This window comes from Silurus aristotelis (genome assembly GCF_946808225.1).
Source record: "Silurus aristotelis genome assembly, chromosome: 9".
Taxonomy (NCBI): Eukaryota; Metazoa; Chordata; class Actinopteri; order Siluriformes; family Siluridae; genus Silurus; species Silurus aristotelis.
The window spans coordinates 22,885,146-22,903,274 of NC_139582.1; the positions used below are offsets into that span (position 1 = coordinate 22,885,146).

General features: G+C 35.4%; 1 protein-coding gene across 2 annotated transcripts in view; it reads left to right on the plus strand.

Moving 5' to 3' along the window:
• adam12b (ADAM metallopeptidase domain 12b) overlaps positions 1–18,129 on the plus strand; it is a 146,859-nt gene that overhangs the window by 24,515 nt on the left and 104,215 nt on the right. For both annotated transcript variants that reach the window (XM_083550436.1, XM_083550437.1), the window contains exons 2-3: positions 2,227–2,333; positions 5,983–6,056. In XM_083550436.1, coding sequence (XP_083406562.1) covers positions 2,227–2,333; positions 5,983–6,056 — 181 coding nt within the window. The remainder of the gene's footprint in view (positions 1–2,226; positions 2,334–5,982; positions 6,057–18,129) is intronic.

Consider the following 18,129-nt stretch of genomic DNA (forward strand, 5'->3'; position numbering starts at 1 on the left):
AGTTGGTTGTGCTGCCGAGGATGCATGAACTAAATTATTCCACTTGAAAGTTTTTTCCTTGTTAAGTTTAATATTTCTCTTCATTATTTCACTTTGGTTCATCTGCTGAACAATAACAATCACGTGTGCTTTCGCTGACAGGAAGAATGTTCAGTTTTAGTGGGAAAATTATACTTGATTGCACCATATTAATGAAGGAAGCATTTACATTTTTGACTTCCCTTGTTGTAATTAGCCAAATAAAGATTTCATTACCGCTTCATTAAAATAAGGCAGAAGGACCACCCCCACTATGTCAATACAATCTGTACGTCCCTTCTTCTTCAGAAACATCTGGTTCGATCATTAGAGTAAACTGACATTTGGATTTGAAGGCAGGAACTTAATTCTCCTCGTTGTTTACAGAACAATAGCTTTTTGTTTGAAATGCCTAGCTTTTAGTCATGTTCAGTCACAGTGGCAGTTGCCTTTTATTTTATTAATATGAATAAATCCATATTCCAGAATGCGTTTCTGCAGAATTACACCATAACTCTAAAATTACAAACGTTTTAACGTTACTCCAGAAACCATTAAAGTACTCCTTTAACATTACTACTTTTTTAAAGGTACTTGCAAGTAGGGCTGCAGCTATCGATTATTTTAGCAATCAAGTATTCTACAAATAATTTTATATCTACCAAAGTTATTTTTCTTTATTAAAGAGCAATGCTTAATATACAAGAGGAAATTAAACAACTATCTTAATATTAACAAGTAATTTGTTTCCTTTTTAGAATTGCATACAAGAATTTCTGTGAAAACTAAACACATTTAATACATTTAATTATCATATTACTTTAAAATGCAATTTCAAATATATAAATAAAATATTGAAGAAAAAATCTATTTCAAAATACTTAAAAAAAAAATGGTAACCATAGTACAACTGAAAACTGAGGCATACATCAAAATAATAGTAATAAAAACAATAATAAAGCCTAAACATTGCATTTACAGTATGAAGTGCAGCTTCACGTTTCAGTGGAACTACAGCTCTAGCATGACATAAGCCTTTACAGTCTTCTTGGAAGGCTTTGTGGCTATTTTTTGAAACACCACCTTATTGTTATATAATATATTTTTTCATATCTTCTTTTACTTTTTAGTTTTCTCATATTCTCTTATATTTTAGACTAGAATGTTATCTCTACATTCGATGAAATGTAGTGCAAAAGGTAAACATTGAGTAAAAATACTTTGGTACTGTCTTCCATGTCATTTCTCGTCATGTTCGCATTCTGTAACTTCATTAATGAACTCTCAGATACAAGAAACATACACAAAGTACCTGGAAGTCTAGATGTTATTATAAGCATGTTTTTCAGAACAACTCGTATGAAGAAAATAAAGGCGGGAATGTAGAGTTGTAGGAACTAATTGTGCACATAAGTTTTTTTGTGTTTGTGTGTCAGAGAGAAAGATGCTTGCAGTGCTCCAAGGAGCTGAAAATAACGCACTCGGTCGCCTCACTTGCTTCCCGGGTCTCAGAGCTGTTGCACTATTATTCTGTAGCGTGTGCCTTTTTCATTCATAATGGATGTTGTAATGGATGGTTGTGGTGTTTGGAGAAGCCTACTGGGACATACTGCACTACCTAAAGAAGCGAGGGGAAAATTTTGATTAGGCTAAAGTAACAAGGTACAACAAAAAGAGAAAGAAAAAAAAAATTGCCTAAATTTGTAGTAGTATTTCCATAAGAAAATTTACATAATCCCTGATGGTAAGAAATTTTATGTGGAAAGCTGGCAGCAAATTAAAATATATATAAAAAAAATAACCCTATCATGCTCTTTTTGATCCTTAATCCAATTACACGAATCGCTTGCTGTTTGTCGGAGCAGTGGTGCGGTGAATCAAAAACTAGGACGGTAGGCGTGTGTGGAACATGTAGGCTTGTATATCTATATGCACCTATAATTTTTTTGTGTCAAATTCATCGATTTTTTTTTGTCATTTTGCTTTGAGTTTGAGCCTGTTTGTATTTCATGGAGTGAGGGCGGTTTTGGGGGTGAACCTTTTCGCTGTATACCAGTATGTTTATCTCAGTTTTATTTAAGCCTTGGTGTTTGATTTACTTGAGCAAAATATTTTGACTGGCATTCCAGTCTTTTTTGATAGCCTTTCAAATGTAAATTTATTCCACTGCAAAACTCCTAGGTACATTTCTTCTGTACTTTTTTACAGGGCGGCTTTTGAAAAGAGTGGACATGAAGCTGGAACATTATGAGACTATGGTACCACTGCTGCTGGATGGAAATAAACAGCACTCAATCACCTGGCTTCGCTCTAGGGTAAGACCAATATTAGACCTGCAAGTGCCACATATGGCATGACATATCAATAATGCAAAACTAAAAGCTATCTGAAGCCTGTGTGTGTGTGTGTGTGTGTGTGTGTGTGTGTGTGTGCGATTATTTATTTCTACATCAATGATCTATAGGATGAATAATCCATAGCACTAATAATTTTCTTATAGAACATGTATGATTTCCATTAAGAAAGTCATTAATACTGTACACACATTGGTGATAGGGGTCAGAAAGTCATCCATCACTTCAGGTTTTATACCTTGTGTCATGTTATATAGGCAGAGGCAGATGCAGATCATTACTGAATAAATGTAAAACACAAATAAACAAGCTAAAAAAAACAGAAACATGAGCATGAGCTTGAGCAAGAACAGCAAAATTGAAAGACAATTATTAGACAATGAGGGTAGTACACAATGTAACTACTGTAAATGCAATTAACCACAAATGTGAAGCAGGCATGTGGCATGAGGTGCAGTTTAATGGTGATGACAAGTTTAGTTCTGAGGTATGAAGCCAAAACCTTCCTGTATTTATTTTATTTTACAATGTAATTCTTGCTCGAAAATCTGTATGCAGTACATCATTATCCTATTTCTAGTTCAAGTACAGTACTATACTACTTATCCAATGGTCCACTTCTGTTTTAGCCAATGTTTTAACTCACACAACCTCCCAATGTATGTTTATTTTATATGCAAGCAAAGTATACGCCACACTGATGGCCATAAGGAATAGACAACGTGGTTCTGTATTTGGATTTATACCCAAAGTAGGTGTGGACTAAATCAGAAGGCTTGTTTGACTGTTTGTTTGTATTCACCACTATGCCTCTTGAAAACATAGGAAAAAACTAAACAGAATGATTGAACACTGTATGTTCATGTTAACATGGTTATTGTCGTCATGTTACCATGGGTATTGTGCTTCTTCTTCTTCTTCTTCTTCTTCTTCTTCTTTTGGTTGCTCCCATTAGGAGTCGCCACAGCAGATCATCGGTCTCCATATTACTCTGTCCTCTACATCTGACTCTTTCAAACCAACTATCTGCATGTCTTCCCTCACCACATCCATAAACCTCCTTTTTGGCCTTCCTCTTTTCCTCCTTCCTGGCTGCTCCATCCTCAGCATTCTCAATTGGGCCTCTCCCATATTGTCCCCAAAAACGTCCTACATGCTAATAAACTCGTTTTTAATCCTGTCCATCCTTGTCAATCCAGATAAAAATCTCAACATCTTTAGCTCTGCTACCTCCAGCTCCACTTCCTGTCTTTTGCTCAATGCCGTTGTCTCTAAACCATACAACATCGCAGGTCTCACCACAGTCCTATAAACTTTCCCTTTCATTCTTGCAGATACTCTTCTATCACAAATCACTCCTGTCACTCTTCTCCACCCACTCCAGCCTGCCTGCATTTTTTTCTTCACTTCTCTAACACACTCTCTATTACTTGTGAACTATTGACCCCAGGTACCTGAACTCCTCCACCTTCTCCACCTCTTCTCCCTGCAACTGCACCACTCTACTGCCTCCCCTTTCATTCACGCACATGTACTCTGTCTTACTCCTACTGACTTTTATTCCGCTTCTCTCCAGCACGTACCTCTAGCTCTCCAGGATCTTCTTAACCTGCTCCCTACTCTCACCACAAATAACAATATCATCCGTGAACATCATAGTCCATGAAGACTCCTGTCTAACCTCGTCCATCAACCTGTCCATCACCACTGCAAACAGGAAAGGGCTTAGAGCCGATCCAACCTCCACCTTGAACCAGTCTGTCGTTCCTACTGCACACTTTACTGCTGTCACACTGTCCTCATACATGTCCTGCACCACCCTCACATACTTCTCTATCACACCTGACTTCCTCATACAATACCACAAGTCCTCTCTCGGCAACCTGTTGTACGCTTTCTCCAAATCCACAAACACACAATGCAACTCCTTCTGACCTTCTCTATTCTTCTTCATCAACATTCACAAAGCATCTGTGGCCAATTTTAAGATATTTTGAGTTTACTCAAACTGTACATTTCAGTTTACTTTTTCTTTTGCTTATTATAAAATTAATATGCAAAGTAAAACAAAAGTGAACAAAAATCCATATAAATAAACTTTGAATTGATTGTACATTGAAATAATGTTAGGATCATTAACCATGAAGCATATCACATGTTTAATATTATAGCTCTTTTTTTTAATTATTGATGTATTATTTTTCCTTATAGGAATGGTGTGAATAAATACATATGTAAACACATTTAACAAAATTTTTATAAAATGAATCTGTGGCGTAGAGGGTGAACATTTAAAACACTTCCTTCACACTCACATTGTAAGATGGCAGAGGTTTATAATAGTGCCTAGTAACTGATTAATCTTTTGCCTCGTATGTTATTTCACCTTTTATTATTACATCGCTTTAGATAGATTTAGATTAATTTCCGTCATATTTAGTATTATAATATTATTGAGCTAATAATTTATTCTTCATTGATCAGAGGAAATATTAGTAATATCACTATAGAATACATCTGTTAACTGCCTGGAAGAAATTAATAAAACAAGCAAATATGTATTATAGTTAATGCAATAATAACAGTAATAATGATTTGCAGCTTACTGTATATGTGGCTACAACACCTGACTTACAGCAGAATCCTAAATATAGTAACTTTTTTGCGTCTGTTGACAATTATCTAGTATTTACTATAATATAACTGTTTTTTTGTGTTTTACCTACAAACTAGTACAGTTTGTAGTTAAACATTTAATAATGTAAAAAGGTTAATCAAGCAGTGGTAGACAAAGTAAACTATTCCTGTACTTGAGTAAAAGTACACATACTCATCTGCTTAATTATTACTGAGGTAAAGTATTACATTTCAAATAAAGCAAAAGACCTTGCTTTAGAATTTACTTACGTATCAAAGTAAAAATGCTGAGACCAATAAAAATATAAGAGCAATATCTCAGTAATTTATGCAATTCAAAGTTTCATTCTCCTGCACTTTATAGCTTTTTATGGAGTGAGCTTTCTATTGTTACAGACACACATTAAAAGAACCCTTACTACACACAAACTTGCATGAACCGTAGGGTTACAGTTGTGAACCTTAACAGGTTTTCTTTTACCACAATTTATGTATTCTCTACATAAGTAGCAAGGGACGGCATTTTTCTGAAATATAGATGAGTAAAAAGTAATACATTACAATAAAAGTGTAGTAAAGTCAAAGTTTCCCAAAATAGAAATACTCTGATAAAGTACAGATACTAGCTAAATGTACCCAAGTACGGAAAGTGAGTAAAAATATTTCTAAATATTGCATCCAATGGTCACTTTCTGTAGACAATGGCAAAAAGGACCAGCATTTGATAGACTTATAGTGGCCTACTAAAAGTGAGATATGGGATCTTAAAATACATCAATATTAAAGTGTTTAGCATTGACCTGGTGTGCCACATGCCCTTGTGGAAAATGTCAGTCGATGGGCTCCCTTTGGCTCCATAGGGTTTTCTGTCAAATTTTGATTTACACACTTTAAGGATTTTTTAAAGTAGATTCGACAGATTTAAACTATATGGGACTTATGAGGTCATATATTTTTGTTTGTCTCTCCTCAGAGTCCGCCAGCTTTGCTGCAGATATTGATAGAGGCAGAAGGCCAGCAGTTTATCCTCTTGCTGAAGAAGAATGAGTAAGTGCAATCCAACAGCATGTCTTCTTAAAATATGTGAAATATGGTAAAATGCCTACATACAATAGCAGTGTATATAACACATTAGCCAATATGTTTGGCCAAAGAACATTTACGGTTCATAGCTTTCATATAGTTTTACTACTAGTCCAAACCGTGTGAAATGATAGTGAGATAGTGTGATTCTGCATGTGAGTATATGACTCTCAGCACTTAGAAGCAATGAATGTGGACAATTTTAACACAATTATACAATTGAGTAGAAAAAACAAAAGCTCTTTCGGGAAAGGAAAAAACAAAACATTCAAGAATTACAACCTGATGCACTTTTGGCTCTACAAATAAACCATTCATTCTATTTTTTGAGTTAGAGGAGTTCAGATTTACAGTCTCTCCATCCAGTGCCTGCTGGTATAAATGAGCCTGTCTGTCTTTGAAAGAAAATAGGCTCATATTTTGCCTCCACATTGTCATCATTTGTTGTTGCTGATAATAAATAGCTTAACAGAGATTATATTTAATTTTCATGGAAGCTTGAAACAAAGCACCACCTATGTCAGTAATGCCAAATGCATAGAATGAGACATTGATTCTTTCTAGCCCACAATGTAGATTTGTTATTTCATGGTATAGCATCTCTTCAAATTCCCCCAAGTGTATTGAGTTAATTTTTGATTAACTGGTTTATTTGTGCACAATCACTGTTTTTTCCTAAGTCATTCATTTAGATATTTAGCTTTCCCATTCAGTTTCATAACATTCTTATTTTTTTCACTTTACTCTTAATCATTTGCAAGATCACATTTCAGACACAATATTTAGGCAAAAAAATTGATAAACTATATAATATTTAGGATTTTGAAATGATTCAGTTAAAAATAGTGCATTCTAATAAAATCCTTTGTATTTTGTGAAATCACAAGTTAATAAATCTCTAGAGAAAAACATTTGTCAATGATAAATTATGTATGCATTAACATGTGTTAGAGAGAGAGAGAGAGAGAGAGAGAGAGAGAGAGAGAGAGAGAGAGAGAGAGAATACTCACAATTTTGCATACTTAAATACAAAAATAGTTACCCAGCTGTAGTTCATTTGGAGGTGACGTGACATTTTATGCACATATAATTAATAATTTTATTAATTATGACTAATTACTGTATAAAGTGATTGATGCAGTGAACAATGAAATGGTGACTCATTGTCTCTGAATGATGGTGATGAAAGCAGATGGAACACTTACAGAATGGTTTGTTCTTCCAATTGCTGTACTTCACACTTGTTGCATGAAAGTCATGTATGTTTTTTATTTAAATAGAAATAATGATCATCTGTCTATTTTTCTGTACACTATAATTTGAAATAAAAATTATGAAGCCCAAGTAAATTTAAATAAAATATGTTATATCTCCTGCATTACTCATTGGAAAAGCTTGCCTAATGCTTCAGTGAAATTAGGCTTTGCAGAAATGGATATTGTGACATAATTTAATATTTAGAAGCGCCTCAGGGAGTCTAAGATGGCTTCCACAGTGGTCTTTTTGACTCTTGGACACAGCCAATAACACAGTGAAAAAGTGTGACTTTCACACAAGCCTTTCTCCAAACGTGTTCTGAATATATTACTCTTCCTATGTGCACTAATGTTATTTCTTACTTAAGTTCTATTAAATTCGCAAATCTGATTGGCCAGCAGGAGCTGATTAATTTTCAATAAAAGCAGCTCTGACAGAATAACTGTCTGCAGGCAAACCTTAGGATTATATTAGTGTTCTCATTCTAATATGCTCTTGTTTCTATAGTAACAACTTACACACAGGGGCTTGTATGGTGGAGGTGACACATAATCGGATTATAAAATGTGTGTACATGTTGATATGGTGAAGTATGTGTGAGGTGAAAGGGAGAAAGTGTCAGGGTTTTGAAACAGTCTGAGGTAAAGCTATTATATTAAATCTTCAGGCGTGGTAAAGTTTTACTTTTTCTGTTTATTTTGTCTTATCAACTTCGAACCAGAAAAAAAAAGCAAAAAGCTATTGAGGGAATTACTGTTTATATAACAGACTGAATGTTTCCAGACACCTGACCATCACACCCATATGAGGGCCTTCTTCAAACTGTTGCCACTAAGTTGGAAGCACACTAGTATAATGTCTTTGTATGCTGTATTATTGCGGTTCCCCGCCACTGGAACTAAGAGTCCAGATTTGGAGTGGAAGATCTTGAATGTCCTGCACAGATCTCTGAACTCAACCCCAGTAAATACCAGCAGAGGATGGGTTTCCTTTTGAGTCCTGTTTTTCCCTATAGCATCTCAGGGAGTTTTTCCTTGTCACTGTCGCCAATGGCTTGCTCATTAGGTATTAACATATAATAGATACATTTATGTGGACTGATTTATAAATGTAAAAGTAATATTCATAATCTATTTATTTCTGTTATGGGAATGTTCATTGTTAAAAGTGCTATACAATGAAAATTTTATTAAAATGTAATTAATTTAACACATCTGGGATGAATTGGAACACCTAGTACACCCTCGACCTCCTCACATAACAGTTTCAAGTCAAGTTTATTTCTATAGCGCTTTTCACAACAGACATTGTCTCAAAGCAGCTTTACAGAAATCAACAGTCAAGGTGAATGGTGTGTATTTATCCCTGATGAGCAGCCATGGCAACTGTGGTGAAGGAAAAACTCCCTTAGATGTTATGAGGAAGAAACCTTGAGAGAAACCAGACTCAAAAGGGGAACCCATCCTCATTTGGGTGACATCAAGAGTTTGATTATAAATTTTTTAACAATACAGAAGTGTGTGTGATCTCACTACTCACTAAATTGGGTTTTTACAGTGGTGTGTAATCTCACTAATGCTCTGGCTGAATGAAAAATAATCCCCATAGCTGAGGTCCAAAATCTATTGCAAAGACTTCCCAGAAGAATGGAGAATATTATAACAGCAAACAGGGATGCAACTCTTGAATCGAATGTTTAGCAAGCAGAAATGAGTGTAATTGTCAGGTTTTCACATACTTTTGGCCATATGATGTAATGGATAACAGGATGTTTTGTTTTTCTTTAAACATTAGTTTAGGATTGGTGATGGTGTAAGTGGAATAAAAATACCCTTTGACTATTTTTCCAATTTGACAATTTTCCAATAGCAGACTTTTAAATGCTAAACTAACTGCAGTATGTTTAGTATTCATCAGCTGCCTTTTTTTTTTTTTTTTTTTTTTTTTTTTTTAAGTTGTCTACCCATTCTAACACTTGCACAGTTACACACTTACTACATGACATAAATGAGATGTGAACTACACTTAAATACCAGCAGGTCTAATATGACATTAGGATTTGGTCCCAGCCTTTTATCTTCCTTTGACACATTAAAAAGAGCTAATGTCTGAAACCCCTGCAGTAATCGCTATGGTATGAATTATAATGGTCACAGAAATAGAAGATGAATACTGTAGATTCCATTTTAACTCATCTTTTAAATGCTTATAAAGTGGACTAGGACCCATAGTTGTTGCTAGATTGACAGCTGTGACATTTCGGCTAGGTTCTTTCTCAAACATTGCATCTGTTCTGGGAATAAATTCTACCTGTCAAACATATCCTGTCATGCATCCTCTACTAATATAGAAAGATGCAGTGAGCTATTTTCACTACCACAGATGTCACTGCTATTAAGGAAAGCGACAGAGATTGTGCAGTACATATTCTTCCTCTCATTCAGCCAAGCAGGAAGGAACACAACAGAGGGATACAAAAAACATCAGTCTGCAGTAACTCAAAACATCTCCACAGCAGCCAAGGCAGTGTGTTCGTGATAGGGAAGGTGTTTGTGCTTGTTCTTGCCTGAGTGACATCACCTGATCTTTAAGATCTAATAGTACTAGATCTGTTTATTTGCTTTAACCTAAGACACACACACACACACACACACACACACACACACACACACACACACACACACACACACACACACACATACATATTTAATTTTACTCCTCACAGTAATATATATAGGTAGCATATGTAATGTATGAAAGAGATAAATTGGTTTGATAAAGATAGAAAGGCTGATAAAGAAAAGCTAAAGATAGAAAGGCCGATGATCTTTTTGTCCTTACCTCACTTTTAGATAGCAGCAGGCTCACTAGACATGTGTTCTGACAAATTGGTAAACCTATGGTAAAACTATGTTTATATACATATATATATATATACACACACACACACACACACACACACACACACTACATTTTATATATATAAACACGTTATAACAGGCAAATAAATTTTAACGGCACTCATTTTATTAATGCAGCGTGCATTTCTGTTTGCTTATTTTATTAACAATATTAATAAATAAATATAAAAAAACAAAATTAAAACCTTCAACGCAACACACATTTATTCACGACATCCTTTTTTTTCTCAGATCCCAAAATAATAATAATAACCCCCACTGACAACTGAGTGTAATCATTAAACATTCGTTTTACTGATGCATCAAGTCTCAGATTAAGCACCAAAATCACAGTAAATATGCGCACATCAGGCAGTTAAAGCCATCCACGAGAAAAAATAGCAAAAGTTGTGTTTGGTATCCTGATGATTAATGTAAAAAAAAAAAAAAAAATATATATATATATATATATATATATATATATATATATATATATATATATATATATATATATATATATATATATATATATATACTGTGTATATATATATATATATATATATATATAGATAGATAGATAGATAGATAGATAGATAGATAGATAGAGAGAGAGAGAGAGAGAGAGAGAGAGAGAGAGAGAGAGAGAGAGATTGATTATTAGGCATGCCCATAGTCCCATAATAATTAAGGACAGTGCATAGTGGGAGCAGAGGGCACATACTAACATTGACAGCATAACAAAGTTTAATAATGTCTGTACTGTACACTGTGATCTCAAACAGTACTTGATCGATTGTAATGTTTCAGTTTATGTAAAATCAGCAAAATCTTTGTTATGAATATGACAATATGATAGTGTTCCTGGAGCAGATAGAGTTAAGGGCCCAAGAGTGACAGCCAAGCAATAACCCAGAGTCTTAACCATTTAGCCACTAGTCTGCAAATAGGCTTGTTAAAGCGAAAGTCTGATAAAGTCTGCTTTTGAGCATATGCATAGCTAAAACTATTTATTTTGTAGTAAAATGTTATGTAAAGAATTATATGCCATTAACTAGAACTGGAACGGATGCTAGTCTAAACCGCCAGTAGCAAGGAAAGAAAGGTTGTCTTTTACATACAACAGTCACGCATCAGAATAGCAAAGCAGTGCAATTAGTAAAAGTATTTTTGCACCCATGGTTAAGTATTTTAAAAATAACTTGCTTTTAGGATATGCTATACATAAAACGAATACCGACCCTATTATGATAATATTGTAAATAGGAGTTATGAACTTTGGACAGTAATTATGCAGCAGTTATAATTACAGCAGCAGTTCTATCCAGGTGTGATTATCTATGGAAGCAAGAGTGCTACTTTGGCATAAATTGTTTAGTGTCCCCATGGTGGACTATTGAAAGCAGCAGAAGGTGAGCTACAACTGCAGAACTCTCCAGGTAGAGCTTCATGATGAATCAGTTATTTCTAAAAGGAGAGGAGAGCAGAGTCACAGCAGGGAAGGTGTGTCAGAATTAGGCACCGGCAACACATCAGGCAGCAGGAGTACACATGCAACTCGACAGAAAACAGATTATTAGTTATGCATTTAATAACTTAAGTGATGAGACTGCATGCAGAAGCTCTGTCAGGGCTAATCAAAGTTTAACATTCAGTAAAGTTCTTCATTAGTTACTTATTGGGGTGGAAAGAAATCTTATGTTTACAATATGCACTGTCAGACTGTGGTTCTTTCTCAACATGGTTACCTATATTTTGTTGTGAATCTAGGAAAAATTCAGTTTTACAAAATCTGCTTCGAAAAACATCAAGACATTTAACTCTAACTATGTCTGTATGTATAAAATCTGCATAAAATGATGACAGAAAAAAAATAGAAGTATGAAAGGGGGTTATTATAGGTTAATGAGAAAGTCTGTAGATTCAGTGTGAACGTTTCCAAGTGCGCATGAACGTCCCCTCTCCTGAAAATTACTCCTGCACAGGGGGCATCAGGTAAATTTTCGTCTTGAAATGGAAATAGACATTGTGTAGTCAGGAGTGCTGGAGAGTGCCATAACTTCAATAGGTTGGAGACACAGGAGAAGTTAATAGCGTTTGCCGATTTAAAATGATAGAAAAATGTTGCTTTGACTTATTTATGAAATCATGATCTCATACCTCATTTTTATGTTTTTTTGAGACAAAATCTTGGGAAATTCTTAATTTTTCAAGCATGATGTCTTTTGTTTGTGCCTTTTGCATGTACACCTCCTTGTAAATCTCTTTGACTTCTGGCTTATATATATATATATATATATATATATATATATATATATATATATATATATATATATATATATATATATATATATATATATATATATATATATATATATATGTGTATAAAGCTGTTTTTCCACATTGTTAGAATTGCTTTAAAATTTGAATTTAATTTAAAATAAATATTGCAAAGATGCTTAGAAAATAATGAATAAAATGTTTTCAGTACTAAATATGTGTCAGCAGTTTTAGCTATTGATCCCTTGTCTTACCTGAAGATAAGGTAGGAAGGTTTGGTGCATTTCGCGACACACAGCAGTGTGTTCTTTCTGTGCACCTCAGTTTGTACATCAGAGCCTGATAAGAAGAGAACTGGAAGTTTGTGTTGCATGACTGTGCAGTGTCATGATGGTGTAGAGTGCAGAACTTGTTCTTTTAGGTTGGTGTCTCCTCTGGTTATTGCCCCAATTCAATTCAATTCAATTCATTTTTATTTGTATAGCGCTTTTAACAATGAACATTGTCTCAAAGCAGCTTTACACAGATAATGCGGTGATTAAAAATGAATATGTTCTTTATGAGTAAGTTTGTCCCTGATGAGCAAGCCGGTGGCGACTGGCGACTGTGGCAAGGAAAAACTCCCCGAGATGGCATAAGGAAGAAACCTTGAGAGGAACCAGACTCAAGAGGGAACCCATCCTCATCTGGGTTACACCGAATGTCCATTTGTGCCGGGTATACAATGTTGCGGGGTGCAGTGATGATGATCAAAAGCGAAGTGTATTTCTGAGTCAGTGTAGGAGACTGTTGACATCAGTGTAGGAGACTGTTGACATCCAATCCAGGCAGGCCTGGATGAAGTGGGAAGATCCACGGGGGGGAGAGGGGCAGGAACAGTGGTCACTGGAGCCTCAGGAGCATGTTTAACTCGACCGAGAGAGAGAGAGAGAGAGAGAGAGAGAGAGAGAGAGAGAGAGAGAGAGAGAGAGAGAAAGAGAGAAGAGGGTGACAGGAAGAGAAGGATATGGATTATTAAGTGTACCTATTGTTGCATGAGAGTTAAAGTCACTGTGCAGTTTGGACTCCGGCAAGACTCGCTATGGCAGCATAACTAAAAGGGAGAACCAGAAGGCAACACAGACATGAGGGATCTCTGGGATAAGAGACGGCCCACCACACCACCATCAACAAACCTGAGTGAACACGTGAATGTGAGGGGACGACAGCGTACAAATATCCCAGTTCACCAAACACTCTATATCAATGTTCCCTCCAGATCTGAGCCTTTACCTGAGAAAAAATCTACTGATTAAAGGCTTGACTGAATAAATATGTTTTCAACCTCGACTTGAACACTGAGACTGTGTCTGAGTCCCGAACACTGATAGGAAGGCTGTTCCATAACTGCGGGGCTTTATAAGAGAAAGATCTGCCCCCTGCTGTAATCTTCATTATTGGAGGAACCAACAGATAGCCTGCACCTTTTGATCTAAGTAGGCGTGGAGGATCATACTGGTACAGAAGTTCACTCAGATACGGTGGTGCGAGACCATTAAGTGCTTTATATGTCAGTAGTAAAATTTTATAATCAATGCGAGATTTGATTGGGAGCCAGTGTAGACTGATTAATACAGGGGTGATGTGGTCATATTTCCTAGATCTAGTGAGGACTCTTGCTGCTGCATTCTGAACTAACTGAAGCTTATTTATGCACCTACTCGCACACCCAGACAGTAAAGCGTTACAGTAGTCTAATCTAGAAGTAACAAAAGCATGAACTAGTTTTTCTGCATCCTGTAACGACATCATATTTCTAATTTTAGCAATATTTCTAAGGTGAAAGAAGGCGATCCTGGTAATATTATTCACGTGAGCCTCAAAGGAAAGACTCGAGTCAATAATCACACCAAGGTCTTTGACAGCCGTACACGCTGAAACAGAAACACCATCCAGAGATGTTAGGTAATCGGAAAGTTTGCTTCTAGCTGCATGTGGTCCTAGTAAAAGTACTTCCGTCTTATCTGAGTTTAGCAGAAGAAAGTTATCGAGCATCCACTGTCTAATGTCCTTTACACATTTTTTAACATTGTTAAGCTGATCTCTCTCATCTGGCTTTGCTGAAATATATAGCTGTGTATCATCAGCATAGCAATGGAATCTAATACCATGTTTATGAATAATTTCTCCAAGAGGCAGCATATATAAAGAGAAAAGCAGAGGGCCTAAGACAGATCCTTGAGGAACACCAAACTTTACCTCAGAGAGTGTGGAGAACTCACCATTAACATCAACAAACTGATAGCGATCAGTCAAATAAGACCTGAGCCAAGAGAGAGCCGTTCCCTTTATTCCAACAACGTTCTCAAGTCTAGCAAGTAGTATAGTGTGATCAATGGTGTCAAAAGCTGCACTAAGGTCGAGCAAAACAAGTAAGGAGACAAAACCCTGATCAGAGGCCAATAACAGGTCATTTACCACCTTAACTAGCGCCGTCTCTGTGCTATGATGAGGCCGAAATCCTGACTGATACATTTCAAAAATATTATTCATAAGTAGGTGTGAGCATAACTGCTGTGCTACAACCTTTTCCAAAATTTTGGCTATGAAGGGGAGATTTGATATTGGTCTGTAGTTGGACAGCTGACATGGGTCAAGGTCAGGTTTCTTAATTAGGGGGTGGATAACTGCCAGTTTGAAGGATTTTGGTACAAAACCAGTGCTAATGGAAGAGTTTATTATTTTTAAAACAGGTTCAATTACCTCTGGAATGATCTGTTTAAAGAAACTTGTAGGCAAGGGATCGAGAATGCAGGTTGATGATTTTGATGAGGAAATTAATGAAATTGAGTCATTCTCGTGAATAGGAGTAAAACTTTGTAATTGATTGTCTGTTATAATTACACTGCTGTCTACAGGGTTACTTGTAAAATAATTTGGCTTTATATTAACCGTCTGGATTTTTTGCCTGATGTTTTCAATTTTATTATTAAAAAAGTTCATGAAATCATTACTACCTATTGATGGTGTGCATGTGAGTGCAGTGCTTTTATTCCCTGTTAATTTTGCTACCGTGCTGAATAAAAATCTAGGATTATGCTTGTTATTTTCTATGAGGGTGGAGAAATATGCTGATCTAGCAGCACTAAGAGATTTTCTATAAATTAGGAGGCTCCCCTTCCATGCTATTTGAAATACTGTTAATTTTGTTTGACGCCATTTACGTTCTAATTTTCGAGTGGTCTGTTTTAAGGTGCGTGTATGATCATTATACCACTGTGCTAATTTTTTCTCCCTGATCATTTTGGTCTTAAGGGGAGCTACATCATCTAGGGTATAACGTAATGTTGATTCTAGGTGTTCAGTGGCCCAGTCAAGCTCTGCAGGGTCTGACGGAGATCTATCTAATATCGTAATTTCTGGAAGATTGTTAATAAAACGCGCTGTTGTAGCTGACGTGAAAGTACGCTTAACACGATAACGTGGTGAAGTAGTAATGCAATGACTGAGGCAAATTTTAAAAGAGATGAGATAATGGTCTGAAATAGCTTCAGACTGTGGAATTATGACTACGTTTTTTATTTTTAATCCAAATGTTAACAACAAATCGAGAGTGTGTCCACCACTATGAGTGGGTCCTATAACATTCTGATTAATTCCAACTGAATCTAGAATGGACACAACAGCTGCTCTTAAGGAGTCTTCCTGATGATCAAAATGAATGTTAAAATCACCAACAATTAAAGCTTTGTCTAGAGAAGTAACTAAATTTGTGATGAAATCTGCAAATTCTATGAGAAAATCAGAGTAGGGCCCTGGGGGTCTATAAATAATAATGAGTGGAATTGTCTGACTGGACCTGCTTTCAGACACTGAATATTTTATGCTGGTGTAAAGAACTTCAAATGTTTTACATTTGTGTTTAGTCTTTTGTGTGACGCTTAGATTATTATTATAAATAGCTGCGACTCCGCCTCCTCTGCCATTTAGACGGGGTTGGTGTATGTAACTATACCCAGGAGGACTCGCTTCATTTAATGCTAAATATTCATTTGGTTTAATCCATGTTTCTGTCAAACACATTATTTTAAACTCCTGGTCGGTAATAATTTCGTTTACATTAAGCGCTTTAGACGTGAGAGATCTAATATTCAGCAATCCTATCTTTAGATCAGAGGTGCTGGCTGTGCGTTTAGTCCTATTTAATTTTATGTTAATCAGGTTACTAAAACAGACTTTCTGAGAATTCCTATATGTTGGTTTCGCTCGGGGGACAGACACAGTCTCAATTTGGTGGATCCTGAGTAACGACTCTGTGCAGCTAGCAGACGGTCGGTTTAGCCTGTCTAAACCCCATCCCCCTTCCAGCTGTTAGCATTCGGAAACTATGTTCAGTCCATTTGTTTTTCGTATTTCATTTTTTCCAGACTCATCCAGACTCAGCTCTATTCGAATCTTCCACAGCACTGCTAATTGATGATGCTTTATCTATATTTATGCACACGTTCTAATACATTAGTGATTGAATAATAATCACAAGGACTTAAATTATAAAATGTTTTTGTATTATTTATATGATTATATTATGTGCTTTTAATTAACAAATTAAAATGTATAATCATTTGTACTGTGAAGTTATGAGAAATATATAAATAAGAATTATATTTCTGCAGGACAGGATGTTTTCTTGCTTTATTAAATTCAAGATAAGTAACAACAGAGAAGCAAGAGAATACATGCTTATACTGTAGCTGCCCTGATCAGCTCTATATCATAGGCAAAACATAGAACTTTTTTGCAGGAGTTTCATAATGTTAACTGAATAAAAAAAAATATATTTATGGTCAGTGTTTTTTATTTTTTATTTGATTAGTTCAATTTGTAATTATTGGCAAATAAAGCTCTATGGAACATTTAGTTATAGGAGAATAATTTAGCTTTTTTTGGTCATTACCGTGGCTGGGCTTTGAGTTGACCTTTCACACACCTTATTATTTTCCTAATACAGCACATCTCATTGTTATATATCTTACATATAGGATTAGAGTCGTTTAGATTAAATCAGACCAGGTTAGATTAGATTAAGTATTTACATGCACATAGGAAGTCAGTGCAGGGAGTGTAGCAATGGGGCATGCAATTAATACAGGATCCATTTCATGCAGAAAAAAACACCGATCCGCTGTCACTGGAGTCTGTTGTTAAAACTTAAAAACAAATTGTAGAAGTATTCACATGTAAAGAAAATCTGTCCAGCAAAGACATTTAAAAAATTAATGCTTAATGTTAGAAATAAAAAGCTTCTTAATTTGAAACATAAAACTACCTTATATTATATAGAAGTAAACAGCCAAATGACTAAGTCATGAAAGTAAATGGATTAAAACTAAATAAATAAAAATAAGCACACTCACATTTCTCTCACACAGATTTGATGAGTTGTTCAAAGCACCTTAGGGAGCATGCCAGTGGAACACTTATTCTGCAGAGTTTGTCTTAGCAAGTCCCCATATGGCCTTAATAATGTTTTATTCTTCTTTTAACAACATATAACATTTCTCTCTGAGATTTAATGTTTCAATTTGATTGTAATGATTGGAAATCAAAATGTTGCTTTTTTTATT